This window comes from Melospiza melodia, chromosome 9, assembly GCF_035770615.1.
Source record: "Melospiza melodia melodia isolate bMelMel2 chromosome 9, bMelMel2.pri, whole genome shotgun sequence".
NCBI classification, from domain to species: Eukaryota; Metazoa; Chordata; class Aves; order Passeriformes; family Passerellidae; genus Melospiza; species Melospiza melodia.
Window position 1 is genome coordinate 32,663,091 of NC_086202.1, and position 22,277 is coordinate 32,685,367.

Below are 22,277 nucleotides of genomic sequence, written 5' to 3' on the forward strand. Positions count from 1 at the left end.
TAATAACCTTTAGAATTATAATTTTAGAATATTACTTGTATCCTCTAAACTATAGTTTTGGAATATATATAAAGGAAAATATGCTTATCTCACGCCTTATTGAAGCAGAGAAAAACAGCTTGAGAAAGTAAGATGAACATCACCTCAAGGATTTATGGTTTCGACCAAAGGGAAGCTGGACATCACTGTTATGAGATTTAGAGTCTCTGCAATTAAAAGGTGGATCCACATCTGGAGAGCTGGACTCCACCAGATGGGATTCGTCTTTCTTCTTTTGGAAACCGGACCGTCACCATCTGGGGATACTCCTTTGAGATACATCCTGAGAAATTATAATCACAATAGTGTACAGAATTGTGATGTAATAATTTGAAATAAAAACTGCTGATGAGAAAAAACCTGGAAATAGAAACTGCTGAAAAAAAACCTGATAAGTACCCCTACAAGTACCTGTAACCATCAATTATCGGTGTGCAGTTGGAGGGAAAACTTTTCCCACTGTACCCAGCGGTGTACCCCTACTTTACCATATTAAATAATAAATTGATTGCTGCTTGAATATTGGTCTAGTCAAGCTTCTTATTCATAACATCAGGAATACCCGGAATGCCGGGAACCATCTCCCGGCGGGGTCAGGGGTGACCGGGCCGTCCCGGGGCCCTGCTCGGTGCTGGGGGCAGCGCGGGCGGCAGGCCCGGGAGCGGGGCCGGGGGATCGCGACCGGGACCGCGCTGGGGCTCGGGGCCGCGCCGGGCACCGGGGCAGCGGCGGCCACTCACGGCTGCACCGGTTTCCGCGCGTATCGCGATATCACCCTCAGCGCCGCCGCCATCGCGCCGCTCCTCCCCGGGGGCGGAGCGCTTTGGGCCCCGGCGCGATGGAGGCGCTGCGGTGGCCGGCGCTGCCCGAGGTCGCGGTGCGCTCCCGCCTGTTCGCGGCGGCGGCGGCGGGCCCGGGCGGCGAGGCGCTGCTGCGGCGCTGCGCTGAGCTGGCCCTGGTGCGCTTGGCCCCGCTCCTGGCCGCCTGCGTGTGGCAGCGGCAGCCGTTCCGCCTGCGGTACGTGCCGGGCCGCGGTGAGCCGGGAGCGGGCCGGGAGGCGCGGCGGGAGGAGCGCCCGGAGTGGGGGGAATGGGAGGGGGATCCGGCGGCAAGGAAGCGGGAGCGTGTGAGGGAGATCCGGGAGCGTGTGAGGGGAAAGCGGGGGTGTGTGAGGGGTATCTGGAGGTCGTAATCGAGGAGCATCTGAAGGGGAACCCGGGAGCGTGTGAGGGGGACCCGGCGGCCGGGAACCGAGGGCATGTGAGGGAGAATCGCAATCGTTTGAAGGAACCGGCGGCCGGGAACCGGGAGCTTGTGAGGGAGAATCGGGAGAGTGTGAGGGACACCTGGCGGCCGGAACCGGAATCTTTTGAGGGTAATCCGGCGTCCGGGAACGGGCAGTGTGTGAGGGGGAGCTGTGCGGTGTGAGGAAGACCCGGTGGCCGGGAACCCGGAGCCTGTGAGGGGGACCCGGCGGGCTGGAACCGGGAACGAGTGAGGGAGAACCGAGGCCATATGATGGGCTCACGGCGCCGAGAATCGGGATCTTTGGAGGAGAGACCGGCGGCCGGGAACCGAGGGCGTGTGAGGGGGACCCGGCGGGCTCGAAGCGGGAGCGTGTGAGGGGGACCCGGCGGCTTCCCCGACTCTCGGTGTCACAGCACGGGTTAACCCAGTGAGGCATCTGGTGCCGCCTCCCTGCTGCAGCCGGGCCGTCCCCGAGCACAGGACACAAGATTCTGTCAGCAGGGTCTGGGATATCCGCAGTGAGGGAGACTCCGCAGCCCGTGTGGACAATCTGTTTCTGGGCACGGCGTTGCTGAGCCGCCTCTCCTCTCTGTGCCCCGTGCAGGCGAGATCCCGGCGCACTTGGGCGGCCCCGCGGTGTTCGGGGATAACGTGGAGGATGAGTGGTTCATTGTGTAGCTGCTGCGGGAGATCAGCCGGGAGTTGCCGGGGCTGGCAGCCAGGTAAGGCGGGTGCTGCTGAGCTGCTTTAGTGGGAGGGCTGCCAAGGGGCAGTGCCTGTGCTCTGAAGGTCCTGTCTTACCATGGCCCATCCTTGGAGGTGTTTCCCCATCCCAGACACGTTGGAAGTGTCCAAGGGCAGGTTGGATGGGGCTTGGAGCAGCCTGGGGTAGTGGAAGGTGTGCCTGGCTGTGGCAAGGGTGTTGGAACCAGGTGTTGATCCATAAGGTCCCATCTAACCTAAGCCTTTCTATGGGTTTATGAATATTAAAAAACCCCAGCAGACATGGATTCAGAAGTGTCCCTGAGGGTAGGGAATGCTCAGGGCTGGAGTGTTGCTGGCTCTGTAAGGACACAGGCTTTGTCTAGTACACGTGAAATAATGAGCAGACACCTTCACCCGAATATGGATGGCTGCTAATGGCAATTAATTAAAATGGAAATAATTTATTTGGTCATTAGCAAAAAATTGTTTAATTATTTTCCCCTACTCCAAGATTCTTAAAAGGGCTGAAACACAACGCTAAAATGGATTGCAAGTGTGTACTTGGAGCGTCAGCCTCATACTTCGTTATTGTTTGAGGGAAAAGAGTGAGGGAGTTGAGACGTTGCATTCAGGGCTTGTCTTAGGATCAGGAACCAGCAGAGGTCGCATGTGACACCTGAAATGCTGCTTTTTAATGCCTGGGATGTTCTGAGGCACTTAGGATATCTTGATTCTCCTGAAGCACTTCTCTAGTTGAAGAGAAACGTGGTGTTATTGTTGTTAAGGAAACAAGATATATTTGATGAAACTTGTTGCAGTTCAGATGGGGATTTCTCAAACTATCAAGGATTTTTCCTAATGTATTTAGAATGACCAAAGTTTATATTTGCTTAGGGATTTCAATTTGGAACAAGCGTTGTATAGCCTGAAAAGCAATTTATCAGAAAAATCTTTCTAAGATGTATTTTGAATGTGGTCTCAGGCACTGCCTGTAACATGGGTGCCTTCAAAGGCACTCTGGTGAGCTGGAGGGAGTTTGCTGGCTGTCCCCAGCGCAGTCCCGCTGCAGGGAGTGTTTGTTTCTGCTCTGGCTGTTGCAGGTGACTTTCACTCGGTGTTTGTATGCACAGCTGGTGCAGCAGCAGTTTGTTCCAGACAGACGCAGTGGATACACCCTGCCCGCCCCAGCTCATCCTCAGTACAGAGCCTACGAGCTGGGCATGAAGCTGGTAATGATTCCTGGGGCATTCTGGCCTTGGCTCATGCATGTGCAGGGAATGGGTCCTTGTCTGGAGGTTGCCTGCTTGTCCAGAGAAATGTGAGCAAAGTCTGTCCCACCTTGAGAACCTCTTGTTGTTGCATCTTTTGTCTGCAGGCTCATGGCTTTGAAATGTTGTGCTCCAAGAGCAGTAAAGTGGCTCCTGATGCCAAGAGAATTCTGTTAAGGGGTCCTCTGTGGGAGAGATTCCTCAGGAGCTTGAAGGAGAAGGATTATTTCAAGGTCTGTGAGTATTTCAGTGTCTGTGGCTTTTAAACACTGCAGGGAAAATACATTTTAACCCTTGAACTTGCGTGAGGAGTTGCAGTGGGGCCAGAGCTTGAATCCTTATCTGGTGTGAAATGAATTAATGTGTTTAAATGTGCAGTTTGTTCCCCTTTGAAAGGAATTTATTTTGGAAATTAAAAAGGAAAAAGCAAGATGTGGGGATTGATTCATTCATCTAAAGCAAGGGGAGAAATACACTTGAGTAAAGAAAACCCCCACATGTGATTGTGTGAGGTGTAACTGATTTCACTGGTTTACATTTCATTTCCACCCCTCTAGAATTTAATATTCTTCAAGATCCATACATAACACCATAGACCCATCTGGGCCCATGCAAGTGTAATTTTCATGTGTGTGGTTTTTGTGGGTTCTAGGGGTTCTGGTGAGGTTCTGTGGGGTTTTATTTTAAAAGATCCCTTTGACTACTTCTTTGAAGTTAATAAATTGGACATAAATTGACTACCTACTTGAAGGTTATAATATTGGACAACTTTTATTGAGATTCTTAGGTTAATATCCTTTAATATACTTCAAATACAGGAGTGCCCCTTGGCTGTATTGAGTTCCAAGTGTACATGGCCAAGAGGTTTTAGCTGTTCTGGTTCTCTCAGCATTTCTGTGTGACCAACAGTCACCCTTAGGAAGCCTGGAATTGTTTGGGTTCATGGCTGTGACTTGCATTCAATAGGGAGAAATGGAAGGATCAGCCAAGTACCTGGAGCTGTTGCACATGGCAGAAGATCACTTCCAGCAATCTGTTGCAGTGCCAGAAAGGTGAGAGCTGCTTGAAATTCATGAGTGTCATATACCCTACAAATCCTGTAAGTGACCTTTGAAATGCTTGTCACAAACACCTGAACCCTTTTCTCCACTGCACATTGAACATGGGAGCTGTGGCCAGGACATACAAGTACTAATTCCTCTGGAATGCTCCACTGGGAGAAGTTCTGGCTTGAGTAACTCTTTTATCTTGGTTTTGTGAAATGTTGAGCTCTTCCAAGTGGATTCCAAGTGGTGACTGCGATGCAATTTTTGCTTGGTTGACTGTAGAAAGTGTAGAAAAGTTTCATTGAAAAGCAGTGCCAGTGAATAATGAATACAGGGTAATCTGTCTCCTTTGCTCAAGGAGCTGGCTGTGGATTTCTCTGGAAGATCAAATCCAAAAACTAAATCACTACAGAAATATCAGAGGCTTTGCCAGCCCATAATATCTTGACTGTTACTTTTTGAGTTTCCAGTCTGTGGTGTTTGGGATCTGGTAATCTTAATATTTACCAAGGCAAATGAAATGTAAAGGAAAAGAGCCATGACCAATGGGTTTGGAGCCATCAGCTGGGAACTGCAGGGACTGCCTGTGTCCTGTTTTGGCCAATGCTCTGGGTAGTGCTCTGGTACTTCCCCCAGATTCATTTCCCTTTTTGATGGAGCTTGTTTATCCCCAATTCCCTCTCCTCCCTCCTCCCCACACAGCGGCACAGAGGCATGGGGGTTACAGTCACGTCATGTCACTGCTTCTCCCTCGGAGAGGCAAATCCTTGTCCTGCTCCACGCTGGGATTCCTCCCACAGAAGGACAGTCAGATCCTTCCCAGCAGACAGACAGACAGACAGACAGACAACAGACTATTCTCCACAGTCAGGCGCCTGATGCTGAAAGTTGGATTCCTGCTTAGCATGTGTCAGCAGTTCTTCCTCCTCTTCCAAAACCAGTCCAAAACTGTCCCATTCTGGCCAGTTGGTGATGATTTCCAAGACCCCAGGCCGATTTGGATTCCCCACTGGAGCTTGTTGTATCGTGAGGGCAATGCCCTCACTGCAGGCAGCATCGGTGGCAGGATGCATTGCAGAGACTTTTCCTTTGCAGCCCCAGCCCAGCGCTGGCACTGGGGATGAAGAGGCACTGAGGTGACCCTGAGAGCAAGTGCAAGGCACAGGGCGCAGCTGAGGAAGGACAGCGCTGTGCTGGGCTCAGAGGTGAAGCTGGCACAGCCCAGTGTGGAGAAGGTCCTTTGTGCAGCCCCTGTTACAGGGGAGCTTGGGCCTTGCTGCAGACATACGGCCGCTCATGGGAGCAGTTCTCACTCTGCAATCTCCTGTCAGCCAGGTACACGCACGGGGAACTGCCGAGGACAGGAACCCTGCAGGGAGGAGCAGAGGCAGCGCTGGCTGCCAGGGGAAGCCCTTGTGCCCCTGTGCCCCCAGGCCCTGCCCGGCTCCCCGGCACTCACCGGGAGCTGTAGCTGCTGCCGTCCCCCCAGTGCAGGCGCTCGCCCCGTCTGCGCAGCCCGAGCCAGTAACCGAAATTCCCACAGAGGCGGGAGAGCAAATCCTGCCCAGGAGAGAGGAGTGGGAGCTGCCCCAGCCCCTCGGGGGGACACGTGCCCGGGGCTGCCCCCGCACGCCGGGGCTCCTTCCCTGCAAGGCCCCGGCCCAGGGCTGCAGCCCCGGCCCTGCGAGCACCGAGCCCGGCCCAGGAGCGCCCCCAGGCTGCCCTCAGCCACCCCACAGCGCCCGCAGCCCCTCACTCACCATGGCCTCCTCATCCTGGGCAATGGCCAGGGAGGCATTGAGCTCGGAGCACCGTTCCTGACCCTGCTCCCACGTGCTGTAATCCTTTGAGAAGTAGTAGCAGACCCCCTTGTAGCCAACCCAGCCATGGGGACAGCCCAGAAGAGACAGCGGAGTGGCAGGGGTGACTGGAACCTGTGGTGCTGCAGGGGGAAGAGGAGAAGCTCTGAGGATTCCCCTGTGCAGGGAGCAGGGAGCCCGCTCTGCCCCGAGGGGCTGGGCCCAGGCTGCTGCCCCTCCCTTACCTGCCAGCACAGCCAAGGCCGCCCCCAAAGCCAGCGCCAGGAGCACCAGGAGCAGCACAATCAGCACCGCCGTGCCCACGGGATGGCACCTGAACCGTTCACCTGGAGCAGGAAAGAGCTGCTGGCTGCCAGAAGCAGAGCCGGCCCTGCAATCTGCTCAGCCCCTGGCCAGGGAGCAGAGCAGGGAGCCCTGAGGCAGTGTGGGCCTCCCTCAGGTGGCAGCCAGAGAGCCAAGAGCCTGGCCACAGGCAGGGACACAGCTGTGGGCACAGGCAGGGACACAGCTGTGGGCACAGGCTGCAGCAGGGGAACTGCACAGCCTTGGGGGCAGCTGGGGCTCTTGCATCCAGCCACAGATGGGGCCCAGCAGAGCACGAGGCCTCTTCCAGACATCAGGAAACAGCCACACACCTGCCAGCCCTGGCCTTGGGAGGGGACACTGTCCCCAGCCTTTAGGCCACAGGGGTGGCTCTGCACTCACCCAGGAATCTTCTGAGGTTCCTTTTGCATTCATCGTTGGTTGCTGCTGCTGTGCCCTGGGGAGCCAGGGGCTCCCTCACACTCCCATCTCTGGTGCAGAATCCATTCTCCACATCTGCACTCAAGGCACGCTCACAAGTGGCATCCCCCTGCTGATGCCAAGAGGCTTCTTGGGCCCCAGGCAAGTGTGGAACCGCAGCTGCTGGTCCCTCCTGGGGATGCAGGAGCTTCATCATGAGTGCTGGCAGATCCTTTGGGAGCTCGGCCTCGGGAACAGCTTTCCAGTCGCGCTGATGGCACCCTGAAAGGGACACGGTGAGAGGTCGCTGCTGGTGACGGCCGTGCGGGGCTCAGGAGGGCGGTGGCAGCTGTGGCTGCGCTGTCGCCGCTGCCCAGAGGTGCGGCAGCAGGTGCGGAGACAAGCGCAGCCTCCGGGAGCTCTGCGGTGGCCGCAGCCGCGGCCCCTGTGGCTCTGCAGCCGCTGCAGCCCAGCTCCGTGCCGGGCCGGGCGCTGAGAGCGCCTGCGAGCTGCCGGCTGCTGCTGGCCCGGGGCAGCTGCGGCTCGGAGTCCGCCTGCCGAGGGGCGAGAAGCAGCAGCCCCGGGCTGCTCACCATTGTGCCCCGCATGATTCCCTGCCCCGGCGCCTCGGAGCCCGGGCACACCGAGCGCCGGCACGGCCGCTCTGGGTCTCTGCCTGTGAACGGGGGAAGCCGGCACAAGGAAGTCACCAGAAACCCCCGGCCCTCACCGCGGCCCCCTCCGCCCGCAGCGAGCCCCGAGCTGGGGCAGCCCTGACCGCGGGTCCCTCCTGGGCTGGAGCCGCCTCCGGGCTCCGCCGCTGCCTCTGCTCCCCGGGCACTCGAGATGGTGCCACTGGGTGCCGAGGGAGGTGTTTGAACACCGTTTAGCCGATTTCACAGATCAGCATGCGGAAAAGCAGCGAGGGACGGTGACGACCGCCCGAACGGGAACAGGGAGCGAGAGGGTAGAACGGCAGAGCAGGGCCGGGCAGGATGAGTCACGGAAATTACCCGACAGTTCTTTTATTTCCTGAGACTCCGCGGGCACTGCGGCTGGTGCCGCTCTGCGATCAGGCGCCGGGGGCACTCGGGCTGGTGCCTCAGCACAGAGCCGATGTGGGAGCTGCTTTTGGCCGTTTTGACCGATGTGCGTGCAGGAAAGCAGCGAGGGGCAGCGACGAGTGGGGGAGAGGAGCAGCGAGCTGGGGGGGAAGAGCAGAGCAGGGTGTCTCATGGAAATCACCGCAGTGATTTGTTTTCTTTCACCAAAGTGACTCCTGGCGCCACATTGGGAGTCAGAGTCAGGGGCATATTCAGAATCAGGAGCCACACGAGGGGAGCAGTCAGGTCACTCCTGTCCTGCAAACACCTTGCTAAGGAAAAGGGCCCCATGCTGTTGCCGCTGGTCGAGAACGGGAGCGCCAGGAAATCCGCTTCTGGGGCTCTCAAAAGTGAATTACGGCAGGAATTTTTGCAGTGAGCCTGGCCAGGTGTCCGGTGCCAGCCTCGAGCCGGGCTCCGGGTGTCGCCACCGCTGTGGAGTGACCCGAACGCGGCGCCGGCCGCCCTTCCCCGGACTCCGCGGGCACTCGGGCTGGTGTCGCTGTGAGCTCATACTCCGTGGGCACTCGGGCTGGTGCAAAAACCTTGCTAAGGAAAAGGGCCCCACTCTGTTGCAGCCGGTCGAGAACAGAGCCCCTTCTGGCGCTCTCAAGAGTGAATTACGGCAGGCATTTTCGGAGTGAGCCTGGCCAGGTGCCCGGTACCAGCAATTCCCGCGATTTCCTTGTGCCGGCTTCCCCCATGTGTCCCCCGCCCCTCTCCGCGGCCTCCCCCACAGCGAGCCCCGAGCTGGGGCAGCACCGACCGCGGGTCCCACCTGGTCTGGAGCCGCCCCCGAGCTCCGCCGCCGCCTCGCCGGGCTCCGGGTGCCGCCACCGCTGGGGAATGAAACCGGCGCTCCTCCGCCGCCCTTCCCACTCCGGCCAGACTCTGCGGGCACTCGGGCTGGTGCCGCCCTGCGCTCACACCCCGCGGGCACTCGGGCTGGTGCAAAAACCTTGCTAAGGAAAAGGGCCCCACTCTGTTGAAGCTGGTCGAGAACCGTAGCTCCTTGGAAGCCCCTTCTGGGGTTCTTAACAGTGAATTACGGCAGGCATTTTCGGAGTGAGCCTGGCCAGGTGTCCGGTGCCAGCCCCGAGCCGGGCTCCGGGTGTCGGCACCGCTGTGGAATGACCCGAACGCGGCGCCGGCCGCCCTTCCCATCCGGGCCGGACCCCGCGGGCACTCGGGCTGGTGCCGCTCTGCGCTCACACTCCGCGGGCACTCGGGCTGGTGCAAAAACCTTGCTAAGGAAGAGGGCCCCACTCTGTTGAGGCTGGTCTAGAACCGTAGCCCCTTGGAAGCCCCTTCTGGGGTTCTTAACAGTGAATTGCGGCAGGCATTTTCAGAGTGAGCCTGGCCAGGTGCCCGGTACCAGCAATTCCCACGAGTTCCTTGTGCCGGCTTCCCCCATGTCCCCCCCCATCCCTCTCCGCGGCCCCCCCTCCGCGAGCCCCGAGCTGGGACAGCACCGACCGCGGGTCCCACCTGGTGTGGAGCCGCCTCCGAGCTCCGCCGCCGCCGCCGCGAGCCGGGCTCCGGGTGCCGCCACCGCTGTGGAATGAAACGAGCGCTCCGCCCGCCGCTCCTCCCATCCCGGCCAGACTCCGCGGGCACTCGGGCTAGTGCCGCTCTACGCTCACACCCCGCGGGCACTCGGGCTGGTGCCGCTCTGCGCTCACACTCGCAGGCACTCGGGCTGGTGCCGCTCTGCGCTCACACTCTGCGGGCACTCGGGCTGGTGCCGCTCTGCGCTCACACTCCGCGGACACTCGGGCTGGTGCCGCTCCGCGCTCACACCCCGCGGGCACTCGGGCTGGTGCCGCTCTGCGCTCACACTCCGCGGGCACTCGGGCTGGTGCCGCCGCAGCTCGGGGCTCTCGCCGTGGGAGGGTTTTGGCTCCTCAGACCGCAGCAGCGATGCCGAGCAGTAGGGGAGCAGCGAGCGGGGCGGCCAAGCGAGTAGCGCGCCGCGGGGACACCGACGTTCCTGTCCCGAAAAAGGCGTGCTAAGAAAAAGGGCCCCACTCTGATGGATCTGGGGAAGAAGAGCAGCCTCGGGGAAGCCGCTTCTGGGGCTCTCAACAGTGAATTCTCGCAGGGATTCTTGGGCTGGGCCAGGTCAGGTGCCCAGGGCCAGCTCTGAGCCTCTGCTCCTGCCCCTGGGCAGGCAACAGAACACAGCAGGAAAGGCTCGGGGCTCTCAAGAACGGCAGCCAGAGATTTCTCACCCATTATAAGTGTAACAAGCCTGGAATTGGGACATTAATTTTACTTGAATTTATTATCAAATAAATTGGAGGAAGGGAATGAGAAATGCATCAAATCCTATAAATGCACCTTCTCCCTGTTAAGAATAAGAAGCTTGAGTAGGCCAATATTCAAGCAGCAATCAATTTATTATTTAATATGGTAAAGTATGAGCAATACAGCACTGGGTACAGTGGGGGAAGTTTTGCCTCCAACTGCACACCAATAATTGAGGGTTACAGGTATTTTTAGGGGTACTCATCAGCTTTCTCAGCAGTTCCTATTTCCAATTTTTTTACTCATCAGCAATTTTTATTCGAAATTATTACATCATAATACTATACACTATTGTGATCTCAGTTTCTCAGGATGTATCTCAAAAGGAGTATGCCCAGATGGTGACAGTCCAGTTTCCGAAAGAAGAAAGACAAATCCCATCTGGAGGGGTCCAGCTCCCCAGATGTGTGTCCACCTTTTAATTGCAGAGACCATAAATCCCATAACAGTGATGTCCAGCTTCCCTTTGGTCGAAACCCTAAATCCTTGGGGTGATGTTCATCTTCCTTTCTCAAGGAAGTTTTTCTCTGCTTCAATAAGGCGTGAGATAAGCATATTTCCTTTATATATATTCCAAAGCTATAGTTTCAAGGATACAAGTAATATTCTAAAATTATACTTCAAAAGGTTATTATTGCAGAACTCTTTATGGATTAAATACAGGCAAAAAGCAACATCTTTAACACTTTAATTCCAATGCTCCTATATCAACCAGGGTTAATTTGCAAACAACAGATAGGTTCAAAGACCTTTTTCCATGCTTTATTCTCCTCAGTTATTATTAGAATTCACAGCTCTCCCATTGTCGGGGTCCACACATTTCGCATTCACAACTACACACATTGCCTGTTTGTACGTGACACGAAACACAACTTTGTATTTCACAAAACCCAGATGTTTTCTGCCTCAAAACTATATTCAAGTCTCTTGGACTTGACAACTTGACCCTATACCAATAGGACAGCTGGATCAAAATCAGTTAAACTTAAACCTAAGATGCTGTGAATTGAGGTAGAGCTCCCTAAAAGCAGAGATGACGCCATTATCCCTGTAGATTAATTACATTGAATTAAATTATATACAACAAGAGTAAACGAGCCGAATACGTCAGAACTGACCCAACTCTTGGGTCAGGGGATAAGAGCCGGTTACAGGCTCTTATTTAATCGCGTTCGGTCCCACCGGTGTCGGGCCGGGACCGGTGCTCAGGAATGCCGGGAATGCCGGGAACCATCTCCCGTCGGGGACAGGGGGTGACCGGGCCGTCCCGGGGCCCTGCTCGGTGCTGGGGCAGCGCGGGCGGCAGGCCCGGGAGCGGGGCCGGGGGATCGCGACCGGGACCGCGCTGGGGCTCGGGGCCGCGCCGGGCACCGGGGCAGCGGCGGCCACTCACGGCTGCACCGGTTTCCGCGCGTATCGCGATATCACCCTCAGCGCCGCCGCCATCGCGCCGCTCCTCCCCGGGGGCGGAGCGCTTTGGGCCCTGGCGCGATGGAGGCGCTGCGGCGGCCGGCGCTGCCCGAGGACGCGGTGCGCTCCCGCCTGTTGGCGGCGGCGGCGGCGGGCCCGGGCGGCGAGGCGCTGCTGCGGCGCTGCGCTGAGCTGGCCCTGGTGCGCTTGGCCCCGCTCCTGGCCGCCTGCGTGTGGCAGCGGCAGCCGTTCCGCCTGCGCTACGTGCCGGGCCGCGGTGAGCCGGGAGCGGGCCGGGAGCCGGGAGCCGGGAACCGTGAGAGAGTGAGGGGGATCCGGCGGCGGGGAACCGGGAGCGTGTGAGGGAGATCCGGGAGCGTGTGAGGGGAAAGCGGGGGTGTGTGAGAAGGACCTGGAGGCCGTAATCGAGGAGCATCTGAAGGGGAACCCGGGAGCGTGTGAGGGGGACCCGGCGGCCGGGAACCGAGGGTATGTGAGGGAGAACCGGAATCGTTTGAAGGAACCGGCGGCCGGGAACCGGGAGCTTGTGAGGGGGAATCGGGAGAGTGTGAGGGACACCTGGCGGCCGGAACTGGGATCTTTTGAGGGTAATCCGGCCTCCGGGAACCGGCAGTGTGTGAGGGGGAGCTGTGCGGTGTGAGGAAGACCCGGTGGCCGGGAACCCGGAGCCTGTGAGGGGGACCTGGCGGGCTGAAACCGGGAACGAGTGAGGGAGAACCGAGGCCATGTGAGTGGCACACGGCGCCGAGAATCGGGATCTTTGGAGGAGAGACCGGCGGCCGGGAACTGACGGCGTGTGAGGGGGACCCGGCGGGCTCGAACCCGGAGCGTGTGAGGGGGGACCCGGCGGCTTCCCCGACTCTCGGTGTCACAGCACGGGTTAACCCAATGTGGCATCTGGTGCCGCCTCCCTGCTGCAGCCGGGCCGTCCCCGAGCACAGGACACAAGATTCTGTCAGCAGGGTCTGGGATATCCGCAGTGAGGGAGACTCCGCAGCCCGTGTGGACAATCTGTTCCCGGGCACGGCGTTGCTGAGCCGCCTCTCGTCTCTGTGCCCCGTGCAGGCGAGATCCCGGCGCACTTGGGCGGCCCCGCGGAGTTCGGGGATAACGTGGAGGATGAGTGGTTCATTGTGTAGCTGCTGCGGGAGATCAGCAGGGGTTGCCGGGGCTGGCAGCCAGGTAAGGCGGGTGCTGCTGAGCTGCTTTAGTGGGAGGGCTGCCAAGGGGCAGTGCCTGTGCTCTGAAGGTCCTGTCTTACCATTGCCCATCCTTGGAGGTGTTTCCCTATCCCAGACACGGTGGAAGTGTCCAAGGGCAGGTTGGATGGGGCTTGGAGCAGCCTGGGCTAGTGGAAGGTGTGCCTGCCTGTGGCAAGGGTGTTGGAGATGGGTGTTGACCTTTAAGGTCCCTTCTAACCTTAGACTTTCTCTGAGTTTATGAATACTTAAAAAACCCCAGCAGACATGGATTGAGAAGTGTCCCTCAAGGTAGGGAATGCTCAGGGCTGGAGTGTTGCTGTCTCTGTAAGGACACAGGCTTTGTCTAGTACACGTGAAATAATGAGCAGACACCTTCACCTGGATATGGATGGCTGCTAATGGCAATGAATTAAAATGGAAATAATTTATTTGGTCATTAGCAAAAAATTCTTGAATTATTTTTCCCCTACTCCAAGATTCTTACAAGACCAAAATGGATTGCAAGTGTGTACTTGGAGTGTCAGGCTCATACTTTGTTTTTGTTTCAGGGAACAGAAAGAGTGAGGGAGTTGAGAACATTCAGGGCTTTTCTTGTCATCAGGAACCAGGAGAGGTTGCATGTGACACCTGAAATGCTGCTTTTTAATGCCTGGGATGTTCTGAAGCATTTAGGATATCTTGCTTCCCCTGAAGCACTTCTCTAGTTGAAGAGAAACGTGGTGTTATTGTTGTTAAGGAAACAAGATATATTTGATGAAACGTGTGGCAGTTCAAATAGGGATTTTCCAGAATATTAAGGATTTTTCCTAATGTATTTAGAATGACTAAAGTTTATATTTGCTTGGAGATTTCAATTTGGAACAAACTTTGTAAGGCCTTAAAAGCAATTTATGAGAAAAATCTATCTAGGATATGTTTTGCATGCAGGCTCAGACACTGCCTGTAATATGGGTGCCTCCAAACCCACTCTGGTGACCTGGAGGGAGTTTGCTGGCTGTCCCCAGCCCAGTCCCGCTGCAGGGAGTGTTTGTTTCTGCTCTGGCTGTTGCAGGTGACTGTCACTCGGTGTTTGTATGCACAGCTGGTGCAGCAGCAGTTTGTTCCAGACAGACGCAGTGGATACACCCTGCCCGCCCCAGCTCATCCTCAGTACAGAGCCTGCGAGCTGGGCATGAAGCTGGTAATGATTCCTGGGGCATTCTGGCCTTGGCTCATGCATGTGCAGGGAATGGGTCCTTGTCTGGAGGTTGCCTGCTTGTCCAGAGAAATGTGAGCAAAGTCTGTCACACCTTGAGAACCTCTTGTTGTTGCATCTTTTATCTGCAGGCTCATGGCTTTGAAATGTTGTGCTCCAAGAGCAGTAAAGTGGCTCCTGATGCCAAGGGAAACGTGTTAAGGGGTCCTCTGTGGGAGAGATTCCTCAGGAGCTTGAAGGAGAAGGATTATTTCAAGGTCTGTGAGTATTTCAGTGTCTGTGGCTTTTAAACATTCCAGGGAAAATACATTTTAACCCTTGAACTTGTGTGAGGAGTTGCAGTGGGGCCAGAGCTTGAATATTTACCTCTCTGTGAAATGAATTAATGTGTTTAAAGGGGACATGTGCAGTTTGTTCCCCTTTGGAAGGAATTTATTTTGGAAATTAAAAAGAATAAAGCAAGATGTGGGAATTGATTCACTCATCTAAAGCAAGGGGAGAAATACACTTGAGTGAAGAAAACCCCCATATGTGATTGTGTGAGGTGTAACTGATTTCACTGGTTTACATTTCATTTCCACCCCTCTAGAATTCAATATTCTTCAAGATCCATACATAACACCATAGACCTATCTGGGCCCATGCAAGTGTAATTTTCATGTGTGTGGTTTTTGTGGTTTCTGGGGGTTTTGGTGAGGTTCTGTGAGTTTTTTTTTAAAAGATGCTTTTGACTACTTCTTTGAAGTTAATAAATTGGACATAAATTGAGTAGTTATTTGAAGGTTATAAAATTGGACAAGTTTATTGAGATTCTTAGGTTAATATCGTTTAATATACTTCCAATACAGGACTGGCCCTTTGCTGTATTGAGTTCCAAGTGCAGATGGCAAAGACCAACGCTGGGAAAAGTTTCAGCAGCCACAAGAGAGGGGTGAGTGTGCCTTGAGCTCTGATTTGCAGCAGTAATTTCCAAGCAGGAAATGTGCTGCAAGTGGCCATTCTGAGAAATGGGATTGGAACCTTCCCACATGCAAGCAAAGTGTGCTGGACCTGCACCATCATACATTTTTTATAAACTGAAACTTACCTAAGCTTGGAATTTGCCCATCTTTTCAGAGGCTTAGTTTTAGTTTGCCCATCTTTTCCCTGTTTTTAGTAGTAGGGCAAGCAGCTGCAGCTTCACTTGTGAGTTCCTGTAGTAGTTTTCTCCCATAGGAAGCTGAGCCAGGACTCAGCAACACTTTGTGTCCTTCTCTTGCAACCTAATCTGGGTAATGGACAGTGGTGATTTTCAGCTGGCATGAGCATTTGGTGTCTGAATTCCTGTCTGTCAGGACTCAGGAATGTACTGGACTTTGTTGGCCGCACAATTGTTGTTTCTTTTCTCCAGTGATTTACCCTTTTTTTCCCCTTAAATCTGCTCCTGCAATTTGATAAAGCTTTCTCTTTGTACTGTCTGCAGGCAAGTTCTGTTGGAGCAGCCCCATGTGAGAGTGCTGGCCCTGACTGTGGAGCTGAGGCTGCTGAGCTGGCAGCCCTGGATGTGGACATGAACCTGGTGGCAAACCTGCTCGAGTCCTACAGTGCCCAGGCTGGCCTGGCAGGACCCACCTCGAGCATTTTACAGAGCCTGGGGGTGAATTTACCTGAGAGCTCAGAGCTCACTGGCAGCTGAGCAAGGCAGGGAGAGCCTTGGCACCAGACATGGCTGCTGGGGAGATGGAGCACAGACACACGAGCAGGATGGGGGAGAAGAGGCCAAAGGTTTGAGTTTGGAGCATTCTGTTCATTATGTGTCACTTCAGCAGAGTGAATTCACCTGCAAAAGCTTCTGTTTGCACACTGTCTTGGGTGGAAATGAGATTTTCCCTGTGCTGACACAATTTCAGAAAACTGAAAAATTATGTCAAATGAATGACCGAAATCTCTGCCCATTTTCTTTTATTACAACACCTCTCTCCCATTTTTCCTTTCAGTGATCCAATTTGCCACATTTCTAAAATGTCCTTTTACCCATTGCTGAGTGGGTTCAATATCTGGGGAGCAGTTCTTGTTCTGAAAATGCTGCTGCCTTCAGGGGCAGGTGGGGAAATACCACATTGCAGGAAGAGTAATTGGATCAATTGTGCAAATATTGGCCAGAAGTATTTTTTAATTTTATGTCAATAAAAACAAAAATTACAACTTGACTACTGGATTTTTTTTTTTCAGGTATAACTTCCTCAGTGCAGTATCAGTTCTTGGAATGAAAGTATTTTTGTAATTGTTCATTTTCTGAACGAATTCCATTACTGCTGAATGTTGATATACAGCTACTGCTGGCATGATGGGAGCCCAGGCTGAGCAGTTTGGGGTTTTTTCAGTGCAAATGTGGCTGGAAGGCATGCAGCACGTTGCTTGCATCTGGAATGAAAAATCTATTTTAAATATGACTACTTTAGTTTCAACAAGTTAAATTTGCAATAAAATAGATAGAAATTTTTGATACACAAACACCAACAGTGCAGTCCTGCTGGATCTAAATCAGCTTCTTAATTTCTCTTTATTTCATTTTCATTCAGCAATGAATGAGTTGTCCTGCACTGATGTTGTGGAATTCACTTTGTCAGCAGTTCAGGGAGAGCACTGGCAGGTTGGACAGGGATTAGAGATGGACAGCAAGAGCTGGGAAGTGTGAAGAAGGTTCTGCTAAATTTCAAGGAATTTGAACTGCTGAGAGGTGAGAGACTCAGACAAATCTGTGGTGGCAAAATGGGGTTAACAGAGGCTTTTTTAATTGAGACAAGGCTAATGAGGAGTTAGTGGTGGAAAGCAGAGGTACTTGAACCTTGGGAAGGGTTGGTGTTTGACCAGGAAAGGTAATTTACTCTGAAAATACATAAAATTCTCTACTGATGAGTAGCTAGATCAAGTTTAGATACTTTAAAACATAATTGAGTTGAAGAACATGATCGCATTGAACTGCTGTGTGGCCTGTGCTATAGAAAAGGTCCAAATAGATGGAGGAGCTCCCTTAGTGCATGAGGAGAACTCCTAAGCTGGGTTCAGAACAAAGCTGCTCTTTTGCAAACACTCCAGCTGCTGTTGCTGCTTGGATAATCTGACTTTTCCATCAGTGGGGCTGGGATTTCTCTGGGGCTCTGCTCATGCCAACTCTTTCCATTTGTTCAGCAGCTTCCCAGGGGAACCCTGCAAGGCTCTGGGAGTGCTCCCAGGAGAGTTTGCCATGGCAGAAGAAGCATTTCCATGCTGCCTCTTCCTCTGCTTTGAGGTAACACACCAGGCATCTCCACTTTTAATTCTGACAGTGTTTTTAGTGAAGGAAGCCTGATGGAATTATTTAGGGCAGACAAGTGGTGTGTGGTTCCCTTTCAATGGATTTCTGTCCAAGTGTATTCTGGAGTTGTTTAACTGGTTAATTTTCCCTTATTGTCTGTGTTTCACCTGGGGGAATCCCCATTCACCTGCAATGCTGAGGGTATCAATGGAAAGAAACCCTGCCTTGGCCATTATTTCAGGGGTATCAATGGATGGGGAATCCCCATTTTCCTTCTGAAATAGAACAGGGAACACCCTTTGTGATGGGATTTTATAGGTTTGAAATGAGATAAAACCTTCCATTTTCATCATCTTTAAATTGACAAGGAATCTCTGTTGTGCCTTATTTTTAGGGTTGAAATTGGTAGAAAGCCCCACTGATTCCATTGAGGGATTTATATCAAAGGGTCACAAAGCCTGGAAAAAACGAGGCACAAAAGGGCAGCAAAAAAAAGGTGGAAAAAAAGTTGGTAGAAAAGGGGTGCAAAAGAAAGTCTCAAAAACAGGTGGCAAAAAAAAAAGAGCAGAAGAAAAAAATAGAGGGGAAAAAAGGGGCAAAAATTGGGAAAAAAAGGCAGCCAAAAACGGGTGGAAAGGGCAGGAAAAACCAGGAAAAAAAGCAGCAAAAATGGGGAGAAAAGAGTAGCACAAATAGGGGGAAGAAGGGAAAAATAGAAATGGCATAATGTTGAAAAAGTGGTGTTTTGGAAGCAGGAAAGCTCTGGAAAGGTGAGGAGAAAAGGGTGCAAAGCATGAGAGGAAAAAGGATGGGAAATACGAGGGGAAAAGAGCAGGAGCCCCAGAGACACCCCCAGAGCTCAGACCCCCTCCCCAATGCCACAGACACCCCCAGGTACCCCCAAGAGAGCCCCTGCAAACCCCACAGACCCCTGGGCCTGGATTCCTGCAGGAACACTGGGGAACAACTGGGCTCCTTGCAGCAGGATGGAAACAACGGCCAGGGCTGGGAATGTGTGCCCACTGTGCTGCCAGGCTGGCAATCAGCTGGGTGGGGCCGTGCCATGGCAAAGGCTCCTGAACAACTGCCAGGTTTGTGGGCTGCAGCTGGAGCTGAGAAGCAAAGGGATTAGTCCAGGCAGGAGAACATCCCATCGTGGGGCACTGCTGCAAAGTGGGCATGTTTGGAACAGAGCCTCTCCTTCAGCAGGCCAACGCTGCCAGATGGAAATTGCCAAGGGCACGAGGCTGGCAAGTGAAGAGCAGAGCTGCTGTGAAGGGAAAGCTCAGTTCATTCAGAGAGATCACACAGGTCACTTGAGCACTGTTACAGGTAGGAAGCAGAAAATGAGAGATTTCCAGGAAAACCTTTGTAGTTTGGTGGGGAAAAGGAGTCGTGATACCCAATGGCTGCAGGGATGGTGATCTAAATTAGTTCTGAGCCGGCTTCCTTTATTTTTTAATTGGTGAGGGTTATTAACCTTACCTGCAGTTGTAAGGCCAAATAGTTTTGGAATCTATTCTAGTTTAATCTAGCTGTCCTCCAGGCTGCATACTCACAGCAGCCATATTGAACTGTCATATGATGTGTGAATTTGCTTGTGTCCCGATCCCAAATGTCATCCTTCCTGGGTTTTCAGCTTCTTTTTAACATGCTAGTAAATCTTCTGTGACCCTCTGCAGTATTTCCATGGGGAAACCCACTGAAGAGCACAAGCTAAAGGATGCTACCTCCAGCTGAGCACAGGGAGCAGTGGGAAAGGATGTTCTATCAGCATTTTCTGTCCCTGTGCTGATACTGTTCTCCCTGGGAGGGAGCTGGGAAATCCCTATTTCTGCTGCTGTACTCTTCCTGATATTTGTCACAGCTGATGCCAACCCCAGTTTTCCCCCTGTAACGATGATTCTGGACATCTCTGAGTGTACCTGCTGGCCTTGGAAATGCCACTGATGGTTATTGAGGAGAAGGCAAGTCCCAGCATTTCTGTGTGGGAACAGAAATGTGTGGCCGTCCCTCAGTGCAGCTCTTTTAGTGACAGCAGTGAGTGGCCATTCCTGGTGCAGTTCTGTTATCATTTTTTCTTATGCCATTCTATTTTATTCCCTTCACACTTCCCACCCTTTTATGTGCTTTACTTTTTACTTTTTAACCAGCACTGCCCCAATGGTCCCTGGGTGCAGCTCCTTTAGAGAACAGGGCCCGTCCCAACAGGCGGCTGCTGCAGCCAGGGCAGGGGCAGGGCAAGGCACATCACAGCACTGGTGGTGCTCAGAGAGTGTTGGCTTTTGCAGTGCAGGCAGATCAAATGAATCCCAATTGTCACAGATGTCCACCACCTTCTACTTGGCCCCTCTTTTCCTGCAGGGATTTGACAGCTCTTTTGTTTCCTCCCAGAGAGCTGCAAAGCAAAATGCCCACCTGCCCCATGGCCATCTCCACCACCTTGTCTTTCTCTCCCCGTTACTTGGCACCACTTTCTCCCTCCTCCTCCTGTCCCTGCCAGCTCCAGCAAAGCCATTTCCCCCACTGGCACCAGCTGCCTCCTGTCCCTCACTCCCATTTTGCCCACTCTGAACTCCTGGAGCCGCCTGCCCACGGAGCCGCAGCCGCCGTGGGGCCGGGCAATGGTGCAGGGAATGCTGGCAGGGATTCTGGGGCTGGGCTGGGCCAGGCCAGGTGCCCGGGGCCAGCTCTGAGCCTCTGCTCCTGCCCCTGGGCAGGCAACAGAACACAGCAGGAAAGGCTCGGGGCTCTCAAGAAAGGCAGCCAGAGATCTCTCAGCCAACATGGGCATAAGAAGCTTGGAGTGGGGCCATTAATTTCCATTGAATGTATTATGAAAGAAATCCCAGCAAGGGAGTGAGTAGGCTGTCAAATCCTAAAAATGCACCTTCTCCACACTGTTCTCTCCTTCCTGGGCTTCACTTTATCCACAATTCCCTCCCTCCCTCCTTCCTGCACAGTGACACAGGGGGGCAGGGGCTACAGACACATCATGTCACTGCTTCCCCCTCAGGGAGACAAATCTGCTGTACTTTGTTATCATCTTATGACAGGGATTCCACACTGTTGTCTCCGTATGGCAGATGTTTCACACTTTCTTGGTGTTTTCTCCTGGGCAGCTCCTCAGAGCACTTACTCTTCATTGTTGACAAAGCAGCCAACTGACTCCAGTTCCCTTCTCAACCTGCCAGCCCACTCTTTTATAGCACTCTTCTTCTCATTGGTTACAGCTGTGGCCTGTTAAAATCAGGCCTGTTCCTAATCTTTGCTAATTGGCCCAGCTGCAACTCCTTAGGGGCAAGATTACTTTCTACACCATCTTTATTTTCTTATGTTCTATCCCCCTACACTGCTCCAGCCTGGGATTCCTCCCACAGGAGGACAGTCAGATCCTTTGTGACAGTGTCCTGGTTCAGGGCAAATTTGGGCTGCACTAGGAAAGCAGATTATTTGGCCCCTCCCTGCAACCATTCTGGGAGAAATTACCTCCTTGGAGAAAAGCGGAAAAAAACTATTTATTAAACAATAAAACCCCTTGCTGCTCCAAAAGAGATGACAAACTGAGAAAGTCCTCCTCCAGGCTGCAGTTCAGCTCACTGAGTCTCCCATCAGTCCCTCTGGTGCTGGAAATGTTGTGCCCCAGGCCCAGCCCGGCAGGCCGCAGGTGTGAGCTGCTGCTGCCCTTCTGGGTGTTCAGTCCAGAGCAGGTTCAAACAGGTCCGAAAAAAGAGAAAAAGGCAAAAACCAGAGTCCAGGGAACTTCCTTGCCTCAGCTGGCTAAACTAACTAAAAGCCAAGGAGAGCTCAATCCCGTTGTCTGTCCATCTGCAGAAAACACAGTCCAGGAGCAGGAATGTGGAGGAGTGAGAGCAGTATCTGAAAACAAAATGTGCGCTTCTTCTCTCCCGTCTTCACTCTCTGGAAAACGTCTTAAACACGCAAAACTTATTATTCAGCATAAACAGAACAAGATGATTGGGGCTAAAAGCATCATATAGTCAACCTGGACAGACAGACAGACAATTCCCCACAGTCAGGTGCCTGATGCCAATAGTGGGATTCCTGTTCCGTACGTGTCAGCAATTCTTCCTCCTCTTCCGAAGACAGTCCAAAAGTGTCCCATTCTGGCCACTAGTTTACGATGAATTCCAAGACCAAAGGGGGATTTGAATTTCCCACTGGAGCTCGTTGTGTCATGAGGGCAATGCCCTCAATGCAGGCAGCATTGGTGGCAGGATGGATTGCAGAGACTTTTCCTTTGCAGCCCCAGCCCAGCGCTGGCACCGGGGATGAAGAGGCACTGAGGTGACCCTGAGAGGAAGTGCAAGGCACAGGGCGCAGCTGAGGAAGGACAGCGCTGTGCTGGGCTCAGAGGTGAAGCTGGCACTGCCCAGCGTGGAGAAGGTCCTTTGTGCAGGCCCTGTTACAGGGGAGCTTGGGCCTTGCTGCAGACATACGGCCGCTCGTTGGAGCAGTTCCCACTCCGCAATCTCCTGTCGGCCAGGTACACGCACTCGGAATCGCTGAGGACAGGAACCCTGCAGGGAGGAGCAGAGGCAGCGCTGGCTGCCAGGGGAAGCCCTTGTGCCCCTGTGCCCCCAGGCCCTGCCCGGCTCCCCGGCACTCACCGGGAGCTGTAGCTGCTGCCGTCCCCCCAGTGCAGGCGCTCGCCCCGTCTGCGCAGCCCGAGCCAGAAATTGCCCTTCCCGCGGAGGCGGAAGAGCAAATCCTGCCCAGGAGAGAGGAGTGGGAGCTGCCCCGGCCCCTCGGGGGGACACGTGCCCGGGGCTGCCCCCGCACGCTGGGGCTCCTTCCCTGCAAGGCCCCGGCCCAGGGCTGCAGCCCCGGCCCTGCGAGCACCGAGCCCGGCCCAGGAGCGCCCCCAGGCTGCCCTCAGCCACCCCACAGCG

At 54.0% G+C, this 22,277-nt stretch overlaps 2 protein-coding genes and 1 long non-coding RNA gene across 4 annotated transcripts in view; 2 read left to right on the plus strand and 1 right to left on the minus strand.

Annotated features, from left to right (window-relative positions):
- Positions 1-1,222: 1,222 nt before the first annotated feature.
- On the plus strand, positions 1,223-21,763 carry LOC134422190 (protein ecdysoneless homolog). Of its 2 annotated transcripts, XM_063164129.1 has the most exons (5): positions 1,223-2,009; positions 3,093-3,221; positions 3,368-3,493; positions 4,227-4,312; positions 21,632-21,763. In XM_063164129.1, the coding sequence occupies exons 2-5, from the start codon at positions 3,213-3,215 to the stop codon at positions 21,669-21,671; spliced, it is 261 nt and encodes an 86-aa protein (XP_063020199.1). In that variant the 5' UTR covers positions 1,223-2,009; positions 3,093-3,212; the 3' UTR covers positions 21,672-21,763. The 2 variants fall into 2 exon arrangements, 1 of the variants encoding a protein (XP_063020199.1); XR_010028741.1 differs by lacking the exons at positions 3,093-3,221; positions 21,632-21,763 and having other exon boundaries at positions 4,227-4,362.
- LOC134422183 (uncharacterized) lies at positions 14,935-16,276 on the plus strand. Its single transcript, XR_010028737.1, has 2 exons — positions 14,935-15,018; positions 15,550-16,276. It is a non-coding gene; the product is annotated as an uncharacterized LOC134422183 (long non-coding RNA).
- A 27-nt stretch (positions 21,764-21,790) lies between the features above and the next one.
- The window catches only part of LOC134422277 (killer cell lectin-like receptor subfamily F member 1), a 49,175-nt gene continuing 48,688 nt past the window's right edge, over positions 21,791-22,277 (minus strand). Inside the window, exons 3-4 of the mRNA XM_063164267.1 lie at positions 21,996-22,096; positions 21,791-21,905 (exon numbers count right to left, since the gene is read on the minus strand). Of these exons, the coding sequence (XP_063020337.1) occupies positions 21,791-21,905; positions 21,996-22,096 (216 nt within the window). The remainder of the gene's footprint in view (positions 21,906-21,995; positions 22,097-22,277) is intronic.